General features: G+C 39.6%; 1 protein-coding gene across 1 annotated transcript in view; it reads left to right on the forward strand.

Moving 5' to 3' along the window:
* Positions 1–24,348, forward strand: part of COL19A1 (collagen type XIX alpha 1 chain) — a 327,107-nt gene that overhangs the window by 12,483 nt on the left and 290,276 nt on the right. Inside the window, exons 3-4 of the mRNA XM_073789871.1 lie at positions 11,209–11,283; positions 12,132–12,231. Coding sequence (XP_073645972.1) covers positions 11,209–11,283; positions 12,132–12,231 — 175 coding nt within the window. The remainder of the gene's footprint in view (positions 1–11,208; positions 11,284–12,131; positions 12,232–24,348) is intronic.

The following is a 24,348-nucleotide window of genomic DNA, read 5'->3' on the forward strand; positions in this document are numbered from 1 at the left end:
GGGAGGGGTAAGAGCACTTAGCATGAGCTCCTCTCTGGTAACAAATTTCTATGTGTATAATACAGTACTGTTCGCTATAGATCTTGAGTACAGTACTGATCATCTTGCGTAACTGAAACTTCTCCATCTTGGGATTCCCCTGAATGTTTTGCTCTTGTAGCTTGGCTATGTCAATTCTTTAATCAGGTTATATTGTATGCAGGAAGACTGAAATGCATATATTCTAGCCCAATTTACCCTACCAAATTAATCTTTCTGAAAGATTTTCCTAAGAGTGTGAATTCCAAATTAATTGGAACTCTAGTAAGATTCACGTAACCTGAAGCACTAAGGGAAATTCCTAAAGAAAAAAAATGAAGGGTTGTTTTTTATCGGGGCATTTGGTAGGAGATGCTTGTGAAACAGCCCACACTAAACGTGCCATGGAAATTGCTTAACTGCAAGTATCGTTTGCTTTCATTGAAAATGTCAGCACAGCCCTGTCATAAGTATTATTGAAGAGTATAACATTTCGGGCCTGGCAGGGGCTATTCTCATGTCTTGTGTGTCTGATTCATAGCACAAAGTTCCCTTTTTAGTTTCCTCATGTGCAGACCTGTGCCTGTGGTCACTAACCATTTACCGGAGGGAAGTGATTACAGCCTAAAAATAAAATATAACAAATCTGAGGGAGAGGCTAGGGTTTCAGCTCTGGAGTCTGTGAAGTTGTCAACAATCTGCTGTTAAACTTAAATACACGAAGGATAAATCGAGTCTTTTAATTGCTTTACTTAACTCAATGGTGTGCCTAATGATTGCTTGCAATGTTGGGCCAGTTGGGATGGAATTCAAGAGTAATATGGAGGGATTCGATAATACCTTTAATATTAAAATCTCGAAGCTATTCAGAATTAGCTATTCCATATTCTTTCATCAGTTTTACTATTATGTTGAGATATGACATAAGGCATGTTTGCATATTTTCACACTGCAGATAAACAATTCGAATGTGGCCGTTTCAGTTTAGTTGTCAAAAGAGGCTGGGGAAGAGAGTTGTATTAATAAATATACATCACAGAGATCATCTCAAAACTTGCTTTAATTACTTTCTTAAAACTTTTCTCTATGTTAGAAGCTTGTGTCTCATAATGGTTCCTATGTCTCATGCATTTCCCTTAATCTGTTCTAAGGCAAAAGTACTGAGTTATCATCAAAAGTAATAAAAACAGAAAATAAGGTAAGAAAGAGCAGCAAGAAAAGCCAGACTCAATAACGAGATAATAGAATGTCATCCCTTTCACTTATGGTAAAACTTCAGGTTAAGTGTCTTGATGGAATTGATTATAAACTTAGGCCCCAAACTATACACATACACCCTTTTAAACTAGTTTTCTATTGATTATAAGGAAAAACTATTCTTCTGAAATTTGGCTTTTACTAATCGACACACGCTGCACTCTTAAACTCAGGGTCGAAGTATGCTATTATATAGAGAGTTTTATTTTGTGTTTTGAAGAATTCCTCATGTTCAGTATGGTACCAGATAAGAGTCCTACTGCTGACAAATGTACTTTGTAACTCCTAAATTTTTAAAGTGCAGGAAAGCTTCACAATTATTAAATAAAGGTTATAGCTCCTAACCTGGTATACTCCTCTGGGGGAACAGCTTTGGATAAAAAATTAGCAGTGAAGGTTCTGTGACCCCTCGTTACCTCTTTGTTAGTATAGCTGTGTTCCCATTTTTTTCTCGTTTTGTCACTTTTCCGTATTTTTTTTTGTTATATTCTGGTCCAAGGTGCTAACCTCTTGTTGTTAACCATTGTTTTTCTCCCAACCTAGGATACTCTGTAATCCTTCATCAGATGTATTAGCAAAGTATGAAGTGTACAGGAGTCCCCAGGGCAACTAGTAACAATTAAATGAAAGGCCTCTGTCAATAGGAAGTCTGTCAGCCTTTAAAAAAAAAAAAGCAAAACACCTAAAGACTGTTATTTTGATCCATTTATGAAAAGAAAACAAACTAGTTCTATGTCTGTGGTAAATTACTGCTCTTCAACTTCCCCAACACTGATCTTGAGACAAATGCTGTGTCATGAGTTTTGTCACTAAAGGTAAAGAAAACAATTTTCCTAATGCATGTTAGAAAACAAGAGTGATACCTGTCAGAGTGGCCATCATCAAGAAAACCACCAATAACAAATGCTGGAGAGGATGTGGAGAAAAGGGAACCTCGTGCACTGTTAGTGGGAATGTAAACCACTGTTGGTGGTGCAGTCACTGTGGAGCACCGTATGGAGGTTCCTCAGAAAACTAAAACTAGGGCTTCCCTGGTGGCGCAGTGGTTGAGAGTCTGCCTGCCGATGCAGGGGACACGGGTTCGTGCCCCGGTCTGGGAAGATCCCACATGCCGCGGAGTGGCTGGGCCCATGAGCCATGGCCGCTGAGCCTGCGCGTCTGGAGCCTGTGCTCCGCAACGGGAGAGGCCACAGCAGTGAGAGGCCTGCGTACTGCAACAAAACAAAACAAAACTAAAACTAGAACTACTACATGACCCAGTAATCCCACTCCTGGATATATATCCCGAAAGAAACAAAAACACTAATCTGAAAAGATACATGCACCCCAGTGTTCATAGCAGCACTATTTACAATAGCCAAGATATGGAAGCAACCTAAGTGTCCATCAACAGATGAATGGACAAAGAAGATGTGTATATATACAATGGAAAATTACTCAGCCATAAAAAAGAACGAAATTTTGCCATTTGCAGCAACATGGACAGACTTGGAGGGAGTTATGCTTAGTGACATAAGTCAGAGAAAGAAAAATACTGTAGGTTATCACTTATACGTGGAACTAAAAAATAAAATGAACTAGTGAATATAACAAAAAAGAAACAGACTCACAGATGTAGAGAACAAACTAGTGGTTACCAGTGGGGAGAGGGAAGGAGGGGCAGGATAGGGGTAGGGGATTAAGAGATACAAATTATTATGTATAAAATAAATAAACCACAAGGATATACTGTACAATACAGGAAATACAGCCAATATTTTATAATAACTATAAATGGAGTATAACCTTTAAAATTTTTGAATCACTATGTTGTACACCTGAAACATATAATATTGTATATCAAATATACCTCAATAAAAAAAAGAGTGATAAATAGAACGCCTGTGAAACTGGGCAGATTTAACTGTGATTTTACAGGTAATAATAATTCCATAATATGTTATGTGGACTCCAGAGGATATGAAGAAATAGAAAAAATAAAGCAGGTGAAATGGACAAGAGAGAGAAATATTGCAATTTCTCAGGAGGTAGCTGTTGCCCTTCCTCCCTTCTGGCCTTACCTCCTGTGTAATGCCATCCATCCCTGTGGCTTTAAGTATGGTTTGTATGTCAGTCACTCCCAAATTTACCTCACAGCCCGCCCCTCTTTTGTGTTCCATACCCATATTTCCTAATGGCACCTTGAACTTGACATTTCTAACTCCATGGCTTTTCCACCGCAGCTGAATTCACTCCTTGTCACAATTCCTTTTCTTCCTCTAGTGGCATTCATTTCAGTAAACTCACCTGTTACCCAGCTGAGCAAGGCATCTCCCCCTCCTCCCTACGTTCAGTCTGTTATCACGTCCTGTTGATTCTTTTTTCTTTACAAGAAAATTTTAAAAAATTTATTTATTTTTGGCTGCGTTGGGTCTTTGTTACAGGGTGCAGGCTTTCTCTAGTTGCGGCAAGCGGGGGCTACTCTTCATTGCGGTGTGTGGGCTTCTCACTGTGGTGGCTTCTCTTGTTGCGGAGCACGGACTCTAGGCATGCGGGCTTCAGTAGTTGTGGCGCATGGGCTCTGTAGTTGTGGCTCGCAGGCTGTAGAGCGCAGGCTCAGTAGTTGTGGTGCACGGGCTTAGTTGCTCCGTGGCACGTGGGATCTTCCCAGACCAGGGCTCGAACCCGTGTCCCCTGCATTGGCAGGCAGATTCTTAACCACTGCGCCACCAGCAAAGTCCTCATCCTGTCCATTCTTGTGTCTCAGTTCCTTCCCCCTTGTCCATCTTCAGTGTCACCTCTTTAAGTTACCACCATACCTGGCCTCCAAGAGTATGAGCATGTGGGTGAGGGTGCCAGATGAAATAGTGGCCACCCAGTTAAGTTTGAAGTGGGACAAATAATGAAAACATTTTAGTATAAGTATGCTCCAAATCTTGCATCAGAAATACGTATACTAAAAATATTTTTGTTCTTTATCTGACATTCAAATTTCATTGGGCACCTGTGTTTTTATTTGCTGTATTTGGCAATCCTACATGGTATGAAGGGAGGAGAGGGTGTTTCATTATTTACAGGGTGGTCAGGGAGGGCTGACCTCATCGAGGGGCAGTTAAGCAGAGACAGGAAGGTAGTGAGAGAGTGAAGCACGTGATCACCTGGAAAGCAGCATATGCCAAGGCCCCGAGGCAGGGGTGTGCTCAGCATGTAGGAGAAGCGAGACAGAGAGGGAGACTGGAGTCCAGTGAGGAGGAGAAGGGCACATGCCCCTCAGAAATGCATCTGTACTTTATGTGTTGTCAGCAGCTGATTTCTGAGCCTGCAAGCTCAAAGGCTAGACCTCGGACTCTGGTAAAATTCACCAGAGCAGCAGACACTGCCCTGTGAGGCCTCTTGGGAGATGCTAAAACCTTGCTCTCTAGGAGTACCAACGGGTAGGCTTCTGAATTTATATCTTTCAGTCACATATCTTCCCTAAAGACCTCTCAACAAGCCTTAATTCACAGGTAGTTTAATATTGTAATAGGAGTTATCCATGATACATTTAAGTACAAATGTGTGGAAACATGTACACTTAGCAAAGTTAAAATATAAAGTATATACCCACTAGACAAATGATATATTTCCTTTCTTTGCAATCAGTAAAGGGGTATATTAATAGCTTAAGTAATGCTAAGAACCCTCTACAAATTGTAAAGGTGTAATAGAACATGTATACATTTATTTTTCAGGATGCCTCTAATTTTGACTTTTCCCCTTGTCTTTGTGGTGCACAAGGAATGACTTCACTCCTGGTTTCTCCTAAGGCCAGAGGCCTCTGGGGCCACAGAGAGTGACTGGTGCGTTTTCTGTATGAGCACCAGCAAAATACACACATCTTTTAGGTATTCAATCAGCAGGGGAAAAATGGAAAGTTAAAAGAATGGATTTAACTGTTCTGGGCTTTTTAGCTATTTGAGAGGAGAAAGAAGGAATTGAACACGACTTCCGTCATTAAACTGAAGACTTTTACATATGAATGGGTATAGAAAGACCAGAACAATGATAGGAAAATTATGTTTTAAAAGACATGTGATCTAATCTCCAGACTAGAATGCTTAACAATATAATAGGAGGCCCAGTCAGCAGGTGAAAACAAGCATGAGGATTTAGAGATTAAGGGAACAAGTGATTTTTTTTAAGCATGTGTTTCAAACTGAGAGTGGGGACAAAGTATATTTCCACTAATGAATGAAGAGAGTATCATAGGTACTCTATTATTTTGTTTAGAACATTTTTTTTGGGGGGGCGCGGTACGCGGGCCTCTCGCTGTTGTGGCCTCTCCCGTTGCGGAGCACAGGCTCCAGACGCGCAGGCTCAGCGGCCATGGCTCACGGGCCCAGCCGCTCTGCGGCATGTGGGATCTTCCCGGACCGGGGCACGAACCTGCGTCCCCTGCATCGTCAGGCGGACCCTCAACCACTGCGCCACCAGGGAAGCCCTAGAACATGTTTTTGAGGTGGATGTTCAGTATAGAGAAAAAAGCTGGACTATGGGAAATGAATTTTATTTCAGCTTTGCCATTGAGTTACTATGTGATCTGGGGGAAAATCACATAAGTTCTCTTGAATGATTTGTTCGTAGGTCATCAGGTTTCTAATTTTTAGAGGGAGAGAAGGGTAAAATGTATGTAATTACACACATTTGTAAAATGTATGTAATTTTTTGTAGATAATCTAGGTAAAATCTTCCCCAAATCTGACCTAGTTGTCTTCTTTTCTGGTTCCTTTACCCCCTTTCAGTATCCCTCCAACCCTATAAGCTGCCCAGATCCTTCAAGCTAAGTCAGGAGGAAAGTGGGTCTGAAAATCACTGACAGCATCTTAGCATGAATTTGTCAAAAACTTCTGCATTTATGTTTCAAAATGTCTGTTGATTAAGGGCCCCTAAATAGTGCATCTTTTGTGGTGAAATTTTAGTAATTACTTTTGAAAGGTTCCCAAGAGCCTTTGAAATGACACTGCTGCCAGGATTCTCCTGACTACCTGACAGGATGCTTGGATATTTGGGTCTTATCAGTAGTTCTTCAAGATAGCACGCACATTTACGCAAAAAGTATGCTTTACTTTATGTTAAAATGCAAGTGTCAATGCTTAAAGAAATGAACATATCCAACTTTTAATAGCCACTTCTCCTGTGTTGCCATTTTTATGCAGTGGACCATGAGACTCATGCATTCAGCTTCTTGTGCCTTGAGTCTTCCCCCAAAGAATTAACATTTAGTTGTTTTTTTAAACTTTAAATTGAAGTCAAATAAAATTGAGTTAAAATTGAATATATATATATTCTTCTTCAGATTCTTTTCCATTATAGTTTATTACAAGATATTGAGTATAGCTCCCTGTGCTATATAGTAGGTTCTTGTTGTTTACCTATTATATATATAGTAGTGTGTATATGTTAATCCCAAACTTCTAATTTATCCCTTCCCCCGTTTCCCCGTTGGTAACCGTGAGTTCGTTTTCTATGTCTGTGAGTCTATTTCTGTTTTGTAAATAAGTTCATTTGTATCATTTTTTAGATTCCACATATAAAGTGATATCATGATATTTGTCTTTGACTTACTTCACTTAAATTAACATTTAGTTTTCATTTGTTTTGTTCAGCTTTTCATAACAGAGCACATATTCTAGAGATACAAAGCTGTATTTGATTTTCATAAACTAAAGACTTTAGTGAAGAAACACTTTCATAAATATTGCTGGAAATGTTCAATTTTCTTCACTTCAAAGTGACAGGTTTATTACTTTGACATCATCATATATTCATTAGATCCTCAGAAGAATTTAAATAAGATATATACTGTTTCCAACTTGGCAATAAGCTAACATAGCTTCCACTCATTACCAAAGTGTCACAGTAGGAAGTTCCTTCCACAGTCTGGATATTTGCTTTGCCAATCATCTATTGGGGTCTCCCTATATATGTTGTGAAGAATTTAAAGTTAACCTCATTTTCTACAGTCATATAGTTATGCAAAGTCATTGTAAAAATTTGATCACAGTTTGGGTGTTTTGCAAAAATTATTTTGAGCTTAAAGTGTTTTCTCACAGACATGCTGTTTTGTATAACACACACCGGGGTCCACAGATCTTAGGTGCACAGTGTAATGAATTTTTGCATATGTATTTACACATCTGTGAAATTGCCACTCAGATCCAAATATAGAACTTTCCATGACCCCAGAAGGCTTTCCTGTAACTATCCCAGTTGACCCCTCTGCCAAGCCAATCAGTGTTCTGACATAGATCAGTCATGCAATCTCTTGAGCTTCACATAAATGGAATTCTGCAGTTTGTGTTCTTTGGGGAATGGTATTCTTTTCCGCTTACCACTGTATCTCTGAGATTCATCCAGGTCATTGCATGTAGCAGTAGTTCATTCTTTTTTCTATACTTTTTTATTGTATTTACCACAATTTGTCCATTTATCCTCTTGTCAATGGACATTTGGGTTGTTTCCAGTTTTGGATTATTATGAGTTATGCTGCGAGGAATATTCTCTTCTAAAAGAGCCACTTACACCATTTTTGTACTCATTTCTCTTGGGTCATTGAATTTCCAGGTTATAGAGTTCATGAATATTTAGCTTTCGGAAACGCTGCCAAACAATTTTCTAAAGTGGTTGCACTGTTCACCCCCACGAGCAACGTAGACGAGCCTTCCTTTTGCTCCAGAGCCTCAACAGTATTTGATGCTGTCAGTTCTTTAATTTTTAGCCATTTAGTGGTATATCATTGTGGTTTTACTTTGCATTCCCCTGATCACTAATGATGTTAAGCACTATTTCATATGCGGGTTGGCATTTTGGATATTTTCTTTTGTGAAGTGCTTAGTTTTTTGGCACATTTTCTTTCTTTTTTTTTTTTTTTGCGGTACGCGGGCTTCTCACTGCTGTGGCCTATGCCGTTGTGGAGCACAGGCTCCGGACGCGCAGGCTCAGCGGCCATGGCTCACGGGCCCAGCCGCTCTGCGGCATGTGGAATCTTCCCAGACCGGGGCACGAACCCGTGTCCCCTGCATCGGCAGGCGGACTCTCAACCACTGCGCCACCAGGGAAGCCCCGGCACATTTTCAAAATAGGGTTTTCAATCTTTTCCCCGTTGATTTGTGAGAATTCTTTGTATGTTCTGGATATGATGCTTGATCGGATATACGTATTGTAATAGTCTGTGGCTAGCCTTTTCACTCTTTTAATGTTGTCTTGTGATTATTAAGATTTTAATGAAGTCCAGTTTATCAACCTTTCATGTTTTCTGTGTCCCTATCAAGAAATATTTGCTACCCTCAGTTCAGGAAGATTTTACGTTTTTCTGTAGTTCGTTATTGTTTTACGTTTCATGTTTAGGTCTAAGATCATCTCTAATTAATTTCTTTGCATGGTTTGAGGTAAGGGTCACAGTCCAGTGTTTTTCTACATGGACATTCAGTTGATGCAGAATCACTGACTGAAAAGACCATCCTTTTCCCATCGAATTGCAGTGGCCCTTTTGTGGTAAATAAGGAGACCACATGTGCACAGGTCTGTGTTTGGACTCTCTGTCCAATTAATCTATTTATATGTGCACCAAAATCACGTTATAAAAATCCCTGGTGTCCAATAGTACATGTTCTCAGGCTTGTTCTTCTTCAGTTTTGCCTTAGCTGTTCTAGTATTTTTGGAGTTCACCTTAAATTTGAGAATCAGCTTGTCAGTTTTCAAAGACACACACACACACACACACACACACACACACACACACACACACACAGAACCTCTTGGGATTTTATTTGTTATTGCACTACGTCTATATATAAAATTGCGAATTGACATCTTAACAATACCGAGTCTTCCAGTCTAAATACTTGCTTAATCCACTCAGTCATTTAGGACTTTAATTTCTCTCTGCAACATTCTCTAGTTTTCAGTGCAGAGATCTTGGTTTTTATAAACATGATGATGAACTCAGATAAAAAATGGGTATGATTTCAATTTTCTCAAAAAATGGGTAGTGTTTACAAAAGACCCGATTTTATTATTATTTAGGACCTGCAATCATGTTAAGATCTCTGAGACAGGAATTTCCAGAGTAACTAAGTAATCTTTAAAATATTCAGTGCTATATATTTTAATTGGGTGGATTGCAGCTTTCAAATCTAAGTGGTAGCACTATTTATAATCCGATTTATTCTTCTGGTTAAATATATTAAGCTGATGCCCTGTCACCACCCTTGAAGTCTTTGACACATTTGTTAAATGAAGGGCTGAAAGGCTGAGCGGTTGACCAGGAGAACTGATGGTTTCCACTTCCCATAGAGCAGGAGATCAGTGTGGTTTTCAGCAGTTTATCTCCTCTCTGTCATAAAAACTTTGAGGTCATTATACCCAAACATGAATTTTAGACATTTTAGAAAATTAAGGTTGTGACTGCATGATGCCAAAATAGTTCATCAATTTAGCTCAAGAACTGTCCAGTTGTCCAGTTGGCATATTATAAAAACTAGCTGCAATATTGTCTGGATTGGCTATTAATTTCCTAGAATCTAGCCTGAATTAAATTTAAACAAACCCCAGATAATAAGAAATTAGTGTATGTATGTACATTACTATATTACTGTGTTGTGGTGCAGTGAGTATGCAAATTCACCATAAGTGGAGGCAGACTTTATCTTTTATTTCTTTGAACATCGTTAATTAGCATTAGCATATAATTAATACTTTCTCAATGATTTTTATCTCATTTATTTTTCATTATAGGCCACTTTGGTATGGCAGAGGTCTTTGCTTCTGCTTTTTAGTTTTATTTTAATAACTTAGTTCAGGCTGCTCCAACAAGAATACCATAGGCCTGGAGGCTTAAACTACAGACGTTTATGTCACACAGTTCTGGAGGCTAAGAAGTCCAAGATCAGGCTGCCAGCCGGACCAAGTTCTGATGAGAACCCTCTTCCTGGTTTCCTCACAAGGCAGAGAGAGAGAGAAAGGGTCCCTGTTCCTCTACCCTCTTGTAAGGACATCCATCCCATCACCAGGGCTCCACCCCTAGGGCCTCATCCAAACCTGATTCCCTCCCAAAAGCCCCATCTCCAGATAGCACCACACTGGGGATTAAGACCTCAGCATATGAATTTAGGGAGGGGTACATTTAGTCCCATGCAGTCTCCTCCTGTTCTAAAGTTTAATATCACTAATACCTAAACCTGAATCCAAGCTGTGTGAAAATAGTAGTAGGTCACTTCTTCTAACATTAGAATATACTTTGAATATGAAAACTTAACGATATTAAAGCTAGCTAATTTCCTAATGTCGAGTATAGAGCGACAATTAGAACATTAGAGCAAATAGTAGCTAACACTGACAAGCGTTCCCTGTGTATCAGGGACTTCACATACATAACCACACGTATTCCTCACGAACACACTGTGAGGTGGGTAATACTCTTATCCTTATTTGAAAGGAATTGAATTGGGCTTCCCTGGTGGCGCAGTGGTTGAGAATCTGCCTGCTAATGCAGGGGACACAGGTTCGAGCCCTGGTCTGCGAGGATCCCACATGCCACGGAGCAACTAGGCCCGTGAGCCACAACTACTGAGCCTGCGTGTCTGGAGCCTGTGCTTCTCAACAAGAGAGCCCGCGATAGTGAGAGGCTCGCGCACTGCAATGAAGAGCGGCCCCCGCTTGCCACAACTAGAGAAAGCCCTCGCACAGAAACAAAGACCCAACACAGCAAAAATAAATTAATTAATTAATAAAAACTCCTACCCCCAACATCTAAAATAAATAAATAAATAAAATAAAAGGAATTTAATAGAGCGGTTTAATTTCTTTCCATTTTATCTTACATTTCCGATTGTATTGTATGATTCAAATTTATTTGAAAAAAATGATAGACAATGTAATGAAAATTCTCAAAACCTTTTGTTTTTGTTTTAATAGAGAAACAATGTCCTATACTGAGGAAAGAGGGACACCAGTTTACAACAGACTACACAGATAAAGCTGAAGTTTCAGGTAAGCATTACAGTTCTTCACAAAGAAACATTTTTGTGTAAAATTATCACCAAACACATAGTGTATTGTAGGTGACTCCTTCACATTGTAATTTAAGATAACACCAATACTAAAAAATTAAAAGCAAAGGAGTCAGATGTACAAAAATTTCTGAGCGCAGAATTCTACATCATTTAACCTAGGACCCCCAACAACTCAACCTCTCGGAGAACAAAAGTTATTTAAAATTTTAAAAGTTGTATCCATTGTAGAAAGTTTGAAAAAAAGAAAAGAAAATGTATGAGAAAGAAGATCTCACTACCCAAATACAGTCATGATTCCCTTTTTGTAACATTCTTATCGTTCTCTTTCTCTTTTTTCTCTTCATCCTCCGTTTTCTCTCTCCACCCTTCCCCCACCCATATATGCACACGTAATCATAATACATGTACTGCATTTGAAATCCGAGCATTTCCCCACATCAACATATATTTTTCTAAAGCACGATTTCTTTTAAAAGACTGCTTCGGTTTCAATTGAATGGCTGTAGTACTTTTTACTTAACTAATTTTCTGTCTTTAGCTATCAGAGCTGCTACAATAAACTACTCTGCTTACTTATTTAGAATAATTCCTAGGTCAAAGAAAAATAATACTTGAATCTTGTGACATATATTTCATCCTCCTATATCCTAAACAGAGGGAAAAGAAATCAAGAAATTTTGCTGATCCCGTAAAGAGCAGATTTAACTTGAAATCAGTCAGTCTACAGATAAGGACTACAAAAAATCCTATTTAAAAGTTGGTAACTCTGTGAATTTACTAAATTTAATAAAACTGCTGGATTAAATCATTTGTCACATTCCACAGGTTTTGACCTAGGAGAGCGCTTTTCTCTGAGACGTGTGTTTTGTGAAGGTGATAAAACTTGTATCAAATTGGGAAGTTCACGTCTTATTAGAGACACCATGTAAGTAAAATAATAATTTTTCTTTACTTTTTAAAAAATTTATTTATTTTTATTTAATTTATTTATTTTTGGCTGTGTTGGGTCTTCGTTGTTGGGCGCGGGCTTTCTCTAGTTGCGGTGAGCGGGGGCTACTCTTCGATGTGGTGCGCAGGCTTCTCACTGCGGTGGCTTCTCTTGTTGCGGAGCACAGGCTCTAGGTGCGCGAGCTTCAGTAGTTGTGGCTCGCGGGCTCAGTAGTTGTGGCACACGGGCTTAGTTGCTCCGCGGCACGTGAGATCTTCCTGGGCCAGGGATCAAACCCATGTCCCCTGCATTGGCAGGTGGATTCTTAACCACTGCACCACCAGGGAAGCCCCTTCTTTACATTTTAATAATACAACATAAACTACTTTCTAAAGAGATTCCAAATAATTTGTTTAAAAATAAAAAGTCTTGTCAACAGTAACACAATCACTTGAATGCTGTGGTAAATGTGTTGTTTGATTATTTGTGGTTTTTAGTAATCTTTACAAACTGATCTTGTTCTACAGCGTAAATTTACATGTATCGATAGCAGCATAATCTTTAGAGAATAGTAAGTAAATTTGTTTTTGAAGAAATATTATTTATGTTTAAATAGACACAACCAAAATTAGATTTTAAAATGTGAATTTTAAACTAAGACACAATGTAGACTTAGAGACAAAAGAGTGATATTTATTTCTACATGCTTCATGCATATAGATAAGCTCCATGGTAAATGAAAATAAAAGAACTTAGCCCTTACTGTATATTCATTTTATATATTGTGTAGAGTATATAGTAAAGAAAAGCCTTTTTTTTTGGTCTTGTTACTCATTTCATTTCAAAATGAATTTACTGAAGGTTTTTTTTTTAATTGTTGGTTTGTTATCTTTACTATATTTCTTCTTCTGATAAATATGAGATTAAAAAGAATGACTTGCCATTTAAATACTGACAATTTGTCAGCAATTATACAACGCAATAATAATTCCCCATATGGTTGGCTATATGTAATTGGAGGATGGATCAATAGTAATTCAGAAAGCTTGAGTCATCAGGAAGGCAAATATAGCATATATGGTCCTGATATTCAGCCTTTGAGTCCAAGATGAACATTTCAGGGTGTGAATACACTGCAATGAATAAAGCATCAAATTCTGTTTGGGGGCTTCCCTGGTGGCGCAGTGGTTGAGAGTCCGCCTGCCGATGCGGGGGACGCGGGTTCGTGCCCCGGTCCGGGAAGATCCCACATGCCGCGGAGCGGCTGGGCCCGTGAGCCATGGCCACTGAGCCTGCGCGTCCGGAGCCTGTGCTCCGCAACGGGAGAGGCCACAACAGTGAGAGGCCCGCGTACCGCAAAATAAAATTTAAAAAAAGTAAACTGCTCATTAATTGGTAAGAAATCAGAGGGCTAAGGAAGAGGGTAATTTGATACCAGGGGATGTAATGGGTGATTTGTCTGGTGGAGAACTTCAGCAGATGTCACTGTACAGATCTATGCTATTGTGGGCATCTTAAGCCTGAAGGTGGCTTCACATGCAGGCATTAAACCCTCAGGGCTTGACAGCTTCCTATTTGGGTATTCATATGCAGCAAAGAAAAGTCAATATGTATCTCATCTGTATTTCATATATATTGGTTTAGATGTTTCTTAACTACCAGTAGATAACTTTAATTAATGAATTTAAGCAAGGCAATAAATTCTCTTCCAAAAATTAAAATGCATTTTCTCTCTTGCCCTTTTCCTGATGATTTAAACCCCTCTAAGTCTGGCCAGGTGGCCAGAGTACTGGAGAGACAATCTTTGAAAATTCATCGAGCCTGTGTGTAAGAAGACGTAGCGAATTTTAAGTAGCTACATTGGAAAACTTCCTGCCACATTTAGACATTGCCATTCTCTTTTGAATATGTGTGATAATAAATATTAGGTACTACTTGAAATTTATTTTCCGACCTCTGGCTCTAAATCACGGTGCGACTGCTGGGCAATTGATGTGCATGAAGTCTCAGGCTCTGCCAGCAGAACCCGGTCCCTCCACTGCAGGAAACTGGAGGGCATCTGGTTAAGCTGACTAGCTAGTGTCAAGTAGCTTGGCCCAGCTCCACTTACATTTCGCTCCGTGAGCCAAGGATGCTAGGATGCTTCTCTCACATGATGCCGTTCTGATTTTTCAATGAGACTGGAGTAAAGTTGCAGCTATTTATATATTTGTAAATGAGCCATCTTGCAGAATCAGCATGGGAAAAGGCAGATGCTAGTTTATATGGAAATTGGGACTCTTTCTGTGCCTGAGCTTGCTTTTATTGTTCTGCCATCTTCCAGGTGAGGGTTACGAGGGGAGAGATCTCATGAGTTGTTTGTCAGGTACCCACTTAGTGCCTTGAGCCTGGCTTACTGTGAGGACCCAAAGGCAGCTCTTGCAAGGGTCCTTCAGATAAACACTGTTGTACCCAAAAAGGTGGCACAGGCTCAGGGAACATCTGACAAGGTTTCTACGTTTGGTTTTCTTTTCTCTTCATGTCCATTCTTTAGTATTCCTTAGGATAGCAAATGGTAAGTATTTGGGTGCTTTCAAAGATTCTGGGTGGCATGCTACCCAGTTTTCTAGAATTTTCTAGCATCATTTTAGAGGAAATTTTCTCAGCTTCATGTATCTACAAGTATCTCTGGTCATGTGAAAGAAATAATTATTTCTCTACAGATTGAAAGCAATATCCCAGGTGATCATACTCTGATTACCTTTAAATTGTCTTTTGGCAATTATCAGGGCAAAATGGTGAAGTTTTGAGAGAAAACATATACAGAACATGCATATGGTACAGAGCGCCTTATTTTCTTGGTATAACATAATTCTTATGTTTCATTGGCTGCTTGTATATAAACATGTTTTTAAATAAAAATGTGTTAGTAGTTGAATATATAAATTTGAAATGTCACAGAAAAGTGAATTCCTGATTTATTATTGAATTCAAGGACGGTAAAGAGTCTTATCTCTCAGGTTCTATGTCTATCTGGAATACTGTGTTGAGAAGGCTTCTGAGGCCCTGTTGAGTTCAGCAGATTGGAGTGCTATGGCCCATTCGTGAAAAGAGGGGGGAAGGGAGGGCTGTAGTCTGTAGTCTAGTCTGTAGCCTCTCTGATTTAGGATGACACCTGTGACCGGGTAGCTTTTGCAGCTGCAGCAGTTCCCAAGAATGGGGGGAAATGAGACTATGTGTGAAAAAATAATCAACACAGATTACTAAGATTTTATGAGCTTGGATAGTGTAGCTAGAAACAGTGGCATAGCTGATAGATATGGTCCTCTTTGCTTTTGTTACAAACAAATAAATCTCCAGTGAAGAGGAGTTGTCTCTCTGTCCCTTTCATTAAATTGGTGGTTGCTTTCTGGAAGCAAAGGGCTCTTTAGTTTCATGGCTTTACATGGAAGAAAAAAGCTGGTAGAAGCCCTTTTCATTTGTGTTTTGTAATACATAATAATCCTCAGCAATCCTTCTAAATATTTAGAAGATATATAGCGTTTTTTAGGAGATTTTAAAGTTCTCTGGACCTTAACAGTTCCCTTGGAAATATTCCCAAATATGGGGAAAGCTGTTGTGTGTATCACAGCATCATCAGCCCTGGTCTTTGCTCCTGTTAAATGATTCACCCCGTGGGCATGTCTTTTCTACATGGACCTTCACACTACCTTCAGCTTTTTATTATTATAAATAACACTACAATATACAGGAAAGTTGTTTCCTCTGTTTTTCTGGCTGGAGAGGCCAGTTAAGACTCACCACTTACTCATCACCTCCTTTGTTTATTTTTCACGTGTCCGTTCATTCAGTAAACACTTGTTGAGCCCAAAAAATTCATAAGATTGATTTTTTCAAAGTAGAATTACAAGTTCATTTTTAGAGATCTTGGTAATATACTTCTAATTATGTTCCATCATTGTTTTATCCATCTCTTCTGCATATTACCCAATTTCCTTAGTAACATTGGATATTATACTTAAAAATTTTGTTATTAAGTTTTGTGTTTTTAACTGAAAACTTGTAACAATTACAAATAAAAGCTGTGGCTTACTATATAAGTATTTTAGGGGTTCCTGGAATTTTCTGTTCCGCTTAGGGTGAATAAGAGGTAGCATTCAATAAGTCACTGAAATGAATTCAGTCTAGTCCAGAGTTCACCCTTCTATTCAACATTTACTGAGATTACTATGGACTGAGCACTTTATTAAGCTCTGGGATTGCACTGGTGGAAAAGTGTGGGTCTCATCTTGCCTTCCTGAAGCCTGCTGGAGAGATACACAGTGCAAGGGAAAGCTACACTTTGCTCTTGCCTTGATCCAAGAAGAAACTGAGCTGTGTCCCTCCTATCATTCGAGCATAGGCTGCAGGACTCAAAGCCCACAGCTCCTCTCATAAAAGCTACACTTTCTGAGCACGTGGGCTCAGTAGTTGTGGCTTGCAGGCTCTAGAGTGCAGGCTCAGTAGTGGCACGTGGGATCTTCCTGGACCAGGGCTTGAACCCATGTCTCCTGCATTGGCAGGTGAATTCTTAACCACTGCACCACCAGGGAAGCCCTAAAATTTTTAAATCATATAATTTAGCGAAGTTTTATTTTAGTTTTATTTTTTAACATTTATTTTATTGAAGTATAGTTGATTTACAATGTTGTGTTAACTTTTGCTGTACAGCAGAGTGATTCGATTATACATATATATACATTCTTTTTCATATCCTTTTCCATTATGGTTTATCACAGGATATTGAATATCGTTCCCTGTGCTATACAGAAGGACCTTGTTGTTTATCTATTCTACACATAATAGTTTGCATCTGCTCACCCCAAACTCCCAACCCATCCCTCCCTCACCCCCTCCTCCTTGGCAACCACAAGTCTGTTCTTTATGTCTGTGAGTCTTTCTGTTTTGTAGATATGTTCATTTGTGTCATATTTTAGATTCCACATATAAGTGATATCATATGGTATTTGTCTTTCTATTTCTGACTTCATTTAGTATGATATTCTCTAGGTCCATCCATGTTGCTGCAAATGGCATCATTTCATTCTTTTTTATTCAGTTTAGCCAAATTTTATATATTAGATAGAAAAGAATTTTAAGAGTATTATACAGTTTTAAGAATGCACAGAAATATTTACTTCTCTATCATAAGGACCTCTTTTATATTTTTCTAGAAAATTAAGAGATGTTAATATGTTCCAATAATAAATTGCTTTAGGTTGAAATGGCTACTTGTTTGTTCATAACCACGGGAGTTCCCCTGGTGAAACCTGAAATTGGCCCCTATACACAGAGGGCAAGGAGAGACCAAAGAAAGAGACAGAGCCCCCCAGATTGGTAGGTGGCAGGTTTACTGAGCAAGGGAACGTACATACAAGGCTTGTCTTGGGCACGGCAAGAGCAGTAAATCTCTGCACCCACCCACCGTAATCATAGAAGTTTATGTAGAGGTCTTAATGGGGGTCAGTCATGTACACTGTCCAGACGGTCTCAGCTACACATTACTCTCTCAAGGCTGCATCCTTGAAACAACTCCTAACGTGGGAATGGTGGGCAGAAAGTACATCCCAAGGACAGGGGAGGAGGTTTGGAACCTCTGATTGCCCGGGTCCAGCTCACAGGTCAACTGGTGGGCAAATCCTCTCAATGACTTCCTCCAATACTTCTAAAATGTAACATAATATGAAATATTATCAGTTCAGTAGTTTCATTTAACAGTTTTGGAAGCATTTAATATTATCAACAATTTTAAGTAAGTTGTGATTTTCCTCCCTCAGATTTCATATAATTCAGTAGTTTGGAGGGAGAAGTAAAAAGTATCAGTAATTGATCTTATGTATATAGATTCTACAACATTCATATCTATGTTATTTTATTTTATTTTGGAAACATCACTCAACATATCTACCATCTTAACAAATGTTTAAGTGAATAATATGTCATTGCTGACTATAAGTGCAATGTTATACAGCAGATCTCTTTGTAATTATGGCTAATTACATGTAAATTATCTTATCTTAAAACGTCCTGATGCCAGTTACCTTGAGAGAAGTGAAGTACCAGTTAAGTCTACTACTTAGGAGTCATAATAATGCCGATGTCATCATCAAGTAATAAAATTAAGGCGTCCTATTTTGGTAATTACTCAGGCCAGCTTGACAGGCATTAATTAATCTACTTCTATGGTTGGATTATATATTACATTTTTGTCTCTCTTCACTTGTCTTTTTATCCTAAGAATCAAATCTTATAAGAGACAGCAGAGGTTTTGCTTGGGTGCGGGTTATATGTATGTATCTGTAGAATGTGCACTGCAGGTTTCCAGAATATACAAAAGAAAGCAAGCATGGAACCACATACTTCAGTCATCTTTAATCTTATTTGCCCCATAAAAATGCTATGAGGATTAATTAGCTATTAACCTTCAGTGGTGGCAAATGTGCTGCTTTTATAATGGTTGTAAACCCAAATTTAAGCATGACCTGAAATTGATGAATTAACCAGAGCATCGACCGTAGTAATATATGATGTTTCGTTATACTAGTGCTTAAGAATACCTTTATTTTTTATTTTTGCGGTACGCGGGCCTCTCACTGTTGTGGCCTCTCCCGTCGCGGAGCACAGGCTACGGACGCGCAGGCTCAGCGGCCATGGCTCACGAGCCCAGCCGCTCCGCGGCATGTGGGATCCTCCCGGACCGGGGCACGAACCCGCGTCCCCTGCATCGGCAGGCGGACTCTCAACCACTGCGCCACCAGGGAAGCCCAAGAATAGCTTTATAACAGCTCTACAGATTTTCTTGTGGATCGACAGGACTCCATGTTTCATAAAATAGCATTGGATAGTCTAACCCTCATCCTCAGACAGAATCAGATAGGAAGATGCAATTATGATTTCACTGACAAACTCTGAAACGTCTGTGAATCCAAGAAGAATAGTGTCAGCTAATAAATCACTAATTTATTATCATCTCAATTCTTTCAACTGAGCCATCAAGGCTAATCAGAAAATAAGCATGGTGGCCACAAAGCTGCGTATGTTATCATATGTGACTCACATCAGCTTGGTAGCGCCTCGTTCATGGCCTCATTTTGGTCGGCACTACAACCAGCCCCTGACAACCACCCTTCTGCCTTCTGTCTATGTGATTTGACTCTTCTAGGGACCTCGTGTAAGTGGAATCATCCAATACTTGTCCTTCTGCGTCTGGTTTATTTCACTTAGTATGCTTCTGCTCTTGGGTCCTAATCTCCTTGTCAGTGCATGTCACCCGGCCTTTGCTGTGGGTCCCCTCCATGAAAACGCTTCTTCCTGGGACCCAGCCAACCTCTGCTCAAGGCTGCTTATCCTCAGCCTTCAAGGCCAAAGTTGCTCTCTGTGTGTGTGCTTTGGAGGGTGGTGGCATGGGTTCAGTGACCCTCTAGCTGTCCTGTGGATTCCAAAGCAGTGCCGCTTGGGTACAGAGCCTCACAGCGTAATTTTTTTGTTTGTTTTTGACCGCGCCATGCGGCTTGCAAGATCTTAGTTTCCTGACTAGGGATTGAACCCGGGCCACGGCAGTGAAAGTGCTGAGTCCTAGCCACTGGACCGCCAGGGAATTCCCTCTCACAGTGTATTTAACAACTAACGCTTGGCACTCCTTCCTCTGTGGGGCTCTAAAGCTTGTCGATACGGATATAGGCAATCCTCTCTACTATCTTCACAGATAATAGCTCTCTAATTTACCCAGGATAAGAAAATAAAATTCCCTTTGCTTAGGAGACCTATGTAGGAAAAAATATTTCATGATATAGTCACCATTATTTCTAAGTTCAGCTTTGATGCCAATGAAAGAAGAAATTCTAACCAAGTATTTCACTCAATTCCCAAATGACATTGAATACTCACTATGTGCCAGGCACTGAGGATTTAAGAATAAATAAAGACAGCGTCCTAGTTATTTCTGTCTGGGAATTATGGAATTTGTAGCAATCTTTAGATATGAGGTCTGATGAACTCTGGAAGAGCGGACGAACCCTTCCAGGAACCAGGAAAAACTTCATAGGGGATGTGAAAAAAGGCTTGAAGGATGAGCACAAATTTGCCGGGTGGTAGTTGGAGGGGGCATCATGGTGGTTTTCAAGGTCAACGTAATTTGCAGACTGGTGAGAAATCCCGTGTGCTTAGTAAACAGAGGGGAGAGACTGTCTGGTGGTGAAGGAAGCTGAAGGGGCAGCTGAGGTGCTGTTCTGAAAGGCCTTACGTGCCAGGATAAGGGGTTAGAACTTTATTCATGTAAAAAAGGAAAGTAAAAGGTGAAAGATTTCTGGGCTCTGAAGAGAAACCCGAGTGTATCAGTTATACCACAAGAAAGCCATGTTCAAAAGCGTGAAGGTGTGGGAGGAATAACTTTCCATTCTAGAAAAAAAAAAAAAAAAAAAAGGCTGAGTATATGCCGCTGGGAAAGTCACAGCTTTGGGTAGCGACCTGGGACTCTCCCGGGCTGACCCTGAATTAGAAGCCAAGCCCCCAGACTCAGAAGGACACTTCACAATTCAGAGGACTTCTTGGGGGTGGAGCGGGGTTTGACCCGGGATTTGTTTTATCTTTTTTGGGGGGGGTGGGGGACAGTGAAAAACCTTTTTGAAGAGCAGCTTCTCTGGTCCATCCTCGATTTTTGTTATCAGAATGCCATCTAGTAGGAGGGCTCATTTTCAAGGGGAAGTCATTTACAACGTCACAATGAACAAATGCTAATCGTAACAGGCGTAAGATTATTAGAGAGCCATCCAAGCTTTCTTTTCCCATTAGCAACCTATGTGGCTGAATCCCCCGACAAACACAGAAAGGCTAAGATTTCAGAGTCTCTGTGACTATGGAACTCAGACATCATCCCCCCAGCCCCCCACGGCGGGGTGAAGGCATTTCAGACAAACCCTTCAGGCCCTGCGAGCCAAACTGCTTGTAACGTGACAGGTGATGGTGAATGTCAGCTGGGCAAGAAATGACTTACTATAAACTCCAAGCATCTCTCACTTCACTCTCAGGAAATGTAACTTGTATCAGATTTCTCTTCCTGGAAGATATTCAGCAAGTCAGAGGCCCCACTGATACTTGTAAATACGGAAGTTCTTCATAAAGCCTGCCTCACGCTTATTTAGAATGGAAGAATTAATTTGGAAGCCAGTTCTTGATATTTAAAAATAGATTTTTTTCCATTTAGCCGTTTCGTTTTTAAAGCAGAAAAATAAAGGTTGGTCTTGCTAAATATGATCTGGAAAACTCACTTTGGCTCTACCAAAATAGACTTTTAAAAAAAGGGCTTCGCTTCAAGGCTTGCGCTATGAGCTGGTGGAATTAGCCCTGGAATCACTGTAATTAGTAACTAAACTTTTTAAACATTTTGTTCTCTAAGTGTATATCACACTTGGCTTTTGGAACACCACTTACAAAAGGAAATTTCTCCAGAATAATTGTGCCATCTTGTTTTTCAGTCTCTAAGGACTGTAATAGTGAAAGTTTGTTCATCTTTGTTTTTTTCCTTTTTACATTGCACTCCTTGCCTCAAATTCCTTATTATTTAGTTAGGTAAAAGAACAGAAAAGAAACTGGTATTCATGGGTTTTTCTTTCTAATCCTCTCTTATTCTGTAGTTTGGTTTTGTTCTTTACTTTTCTATACATGAAACAGAGATATTACTTGCCACATGACAAACTAAGGTTCTTTTAGGAACACTGAACAGATACATCAAATTGAACTTGTTGTACAATGAAATTGCCAATTGCTTAATATACTAAGGAGTAAACAAATTTTTGAGCTTCATTATGGTGTTTATTTTTCTTGACACACTACTAGGGCATAGTGGGGAAAAAATGAGATCCACTCCCTAATTCCATCTCCCCATAAAACAACTTTATCAATAAATACTTGCATGTACTTACTTTAAAAGAGTGCATTACTATTTTTTTTTAATTAATTAATTAATTTTTTTGGCTGCGTTGGGTCTTTGTTGCTGTGTGCAGGCTTCTTATTGCAGTGGCTTCTCTTGTTGTGGAGCACGTGCTCCAGGCACGCGGCTTCAGTAGTTGTGGCGTGTGGGCTCAATAGTTGTGGCTTGCAGGCTCAGTAGTTATGGCGCATGGGCTTAGTTGCTTCATGGTATGTGGGATCTTCCTAGACCAGGGTTCGAACCCGTGTCCCCTTCATTGGCAGGTGGATTCTTAACCACTGAGCCACCAGGGAAGTCCAAGAGTGCATTATTTTTAAGTTTTATGATTTTCCCTGGCTCTTCCATGCTTGCAGTACTCCCTATCTGGAAGGGAGTGTGGAAAAGCAGAGTTCATCCTCTTAAGGCAGTGCTTATTGGTTTCTCATTAATTGGACAGCCAGGAATGCCCATTATTTGTTCAGCTGACATTGTTCTGTCCCCGAGAGACTAGACAGCTCCCCTTCATTAAGGTAACTTTGTGTATAGCTATGTTAGTCATGGATTCCACAGCTCAGCGGGTGAATGGGATGGAAGCTTCCACTGACCCCTGGGCCAGGGTCAGTGCTAAGGGTTCTCTCTCTTTCCATAATCACTTGAAAGAGGCACATTTATGATCATTATTTTCACATCTCAGGGAATTACCTGTCTTTTTAGTTAGGTAACCTTTCTATTGATGTTCTTCCTTAGGCATTAAAATCCCAACTTATAACTTCTCACCAGTAGGATAAAAAAGGAGGCAGTTTTTATCAGACGCTTCATACTTTTCTTCACATTACATAGTTATTAGTATATACACTGTTCTCATATTTTTCACTACATACCCCCAATTGTACTCATTTAAAGAAAATGCTTGGTGAAAAATCCTATTTTTTTTCTCTAATAAGTGATCTCTAAGGAATACAGGGCAAATATTCCTGATTGGTTATCACCTTCTATAGCATACATTTCTTTCCTAAAACCCAACAGACAGTATGCCCATTTTAAGGATATTGCTATGTGGTTTGTGATACTTCCTGATCTGTGCTCAAAATATCATTAGAAGAAGGAACTGTAATAATCTACCCCTCAGGGCTACTGGTCACCTAGAATGTGCAAACGTCATCATGAATCCTTTGCTCAGAGCCCCAAATGTGATTTACTGTTGTCGTTAATATTATAGTATGATGTTAAACATTTTAATTATTTTTTCATTTCTTGACGTTAATATTTTATATTTATTTACACTGACCCTGCCCCACCCAGTACTCAGAAAATAGTTTTTTCTCCCTTACAGTCCCAAAACATTACTTTTAAGTCAGGTCAGTAACGATGAGGGAAACTTTATCTTTAGCCCAGAGGACGCAAGCAACTTGATATACTGGAAAAATCTGACCTCGGAACTAAGAGTCCCGAGTTCAAGTCCCATCCTGACCTTTGTTATTTAACAGAGGCAGTTATTTAACTTCTGTGGCTTTAATTTCTCATTTATCCAGGGAGATGTTGCTCTAAATCACTGTTAAGGTCCCTTTCAGCTTTAGGAGTGTAGGACTACAGGAAATTGTCATGTGTGGTTTCTTTATAACGGAAATATTTCCAAGGATGGGGAGACTTCTGTTCAAAGACACTTTTGGAGAAATCTTCTTGGAGCAGAGATTCTATTTTGCTACAGTCTGTAGAGATTTTAAACTTCTTTTTGAAAGTAAGAATACTGATTGTATTTGTTCCTGGAATTGTCTTGTGTCAAACGTTTTGATTAACCTGCTTTAGACTTGCATAGGGCTTGGTTTTTCCTTCTGCATTTTTCATGATGAATGTGATGTAGCCCAGTCTCATAAGGCCCTGACTTTTAAGGTGTTGTGCAGGGTGACACAGACTTCGTACTGAATACAAGTGTTTGATATCTACCAGGACCGGTCATAGGCATCATCATGGATTTTCCATGAATGGAACACATTTTTATGAGCACCTCCTATATGCCAGGGACTGGTCTAGATGCTTGATTTAGAGCAACGGGTCTGGCGGAGCCCCTGTTGTCATGGAAATCACATTCTAGTGGTTGGGAACAGGCAATACATGTGGAAACTAATACATTTTTTTAAAAAGTTGGGCTTTTATAAACCTATGAAGGAAATAAAACAGAGCAAGTGTTG

The sequence above is a fragment of the Tursiops truncatus genome, chromosome 12, assembly GCF_011762595.2.
Source record: "Tursiops truncatus isolate mTurTru1 chromosome 12, mTurTru1.mat.Y, whole genome shotgun sequence".
NCBI classification, from domain to species: domain Eukaryota; kingdom Metazoa; phylum Chordata; class Mammalia; order Artiodactyla; family Delphinidae; genus Tursiops; species Tursiops truncatus.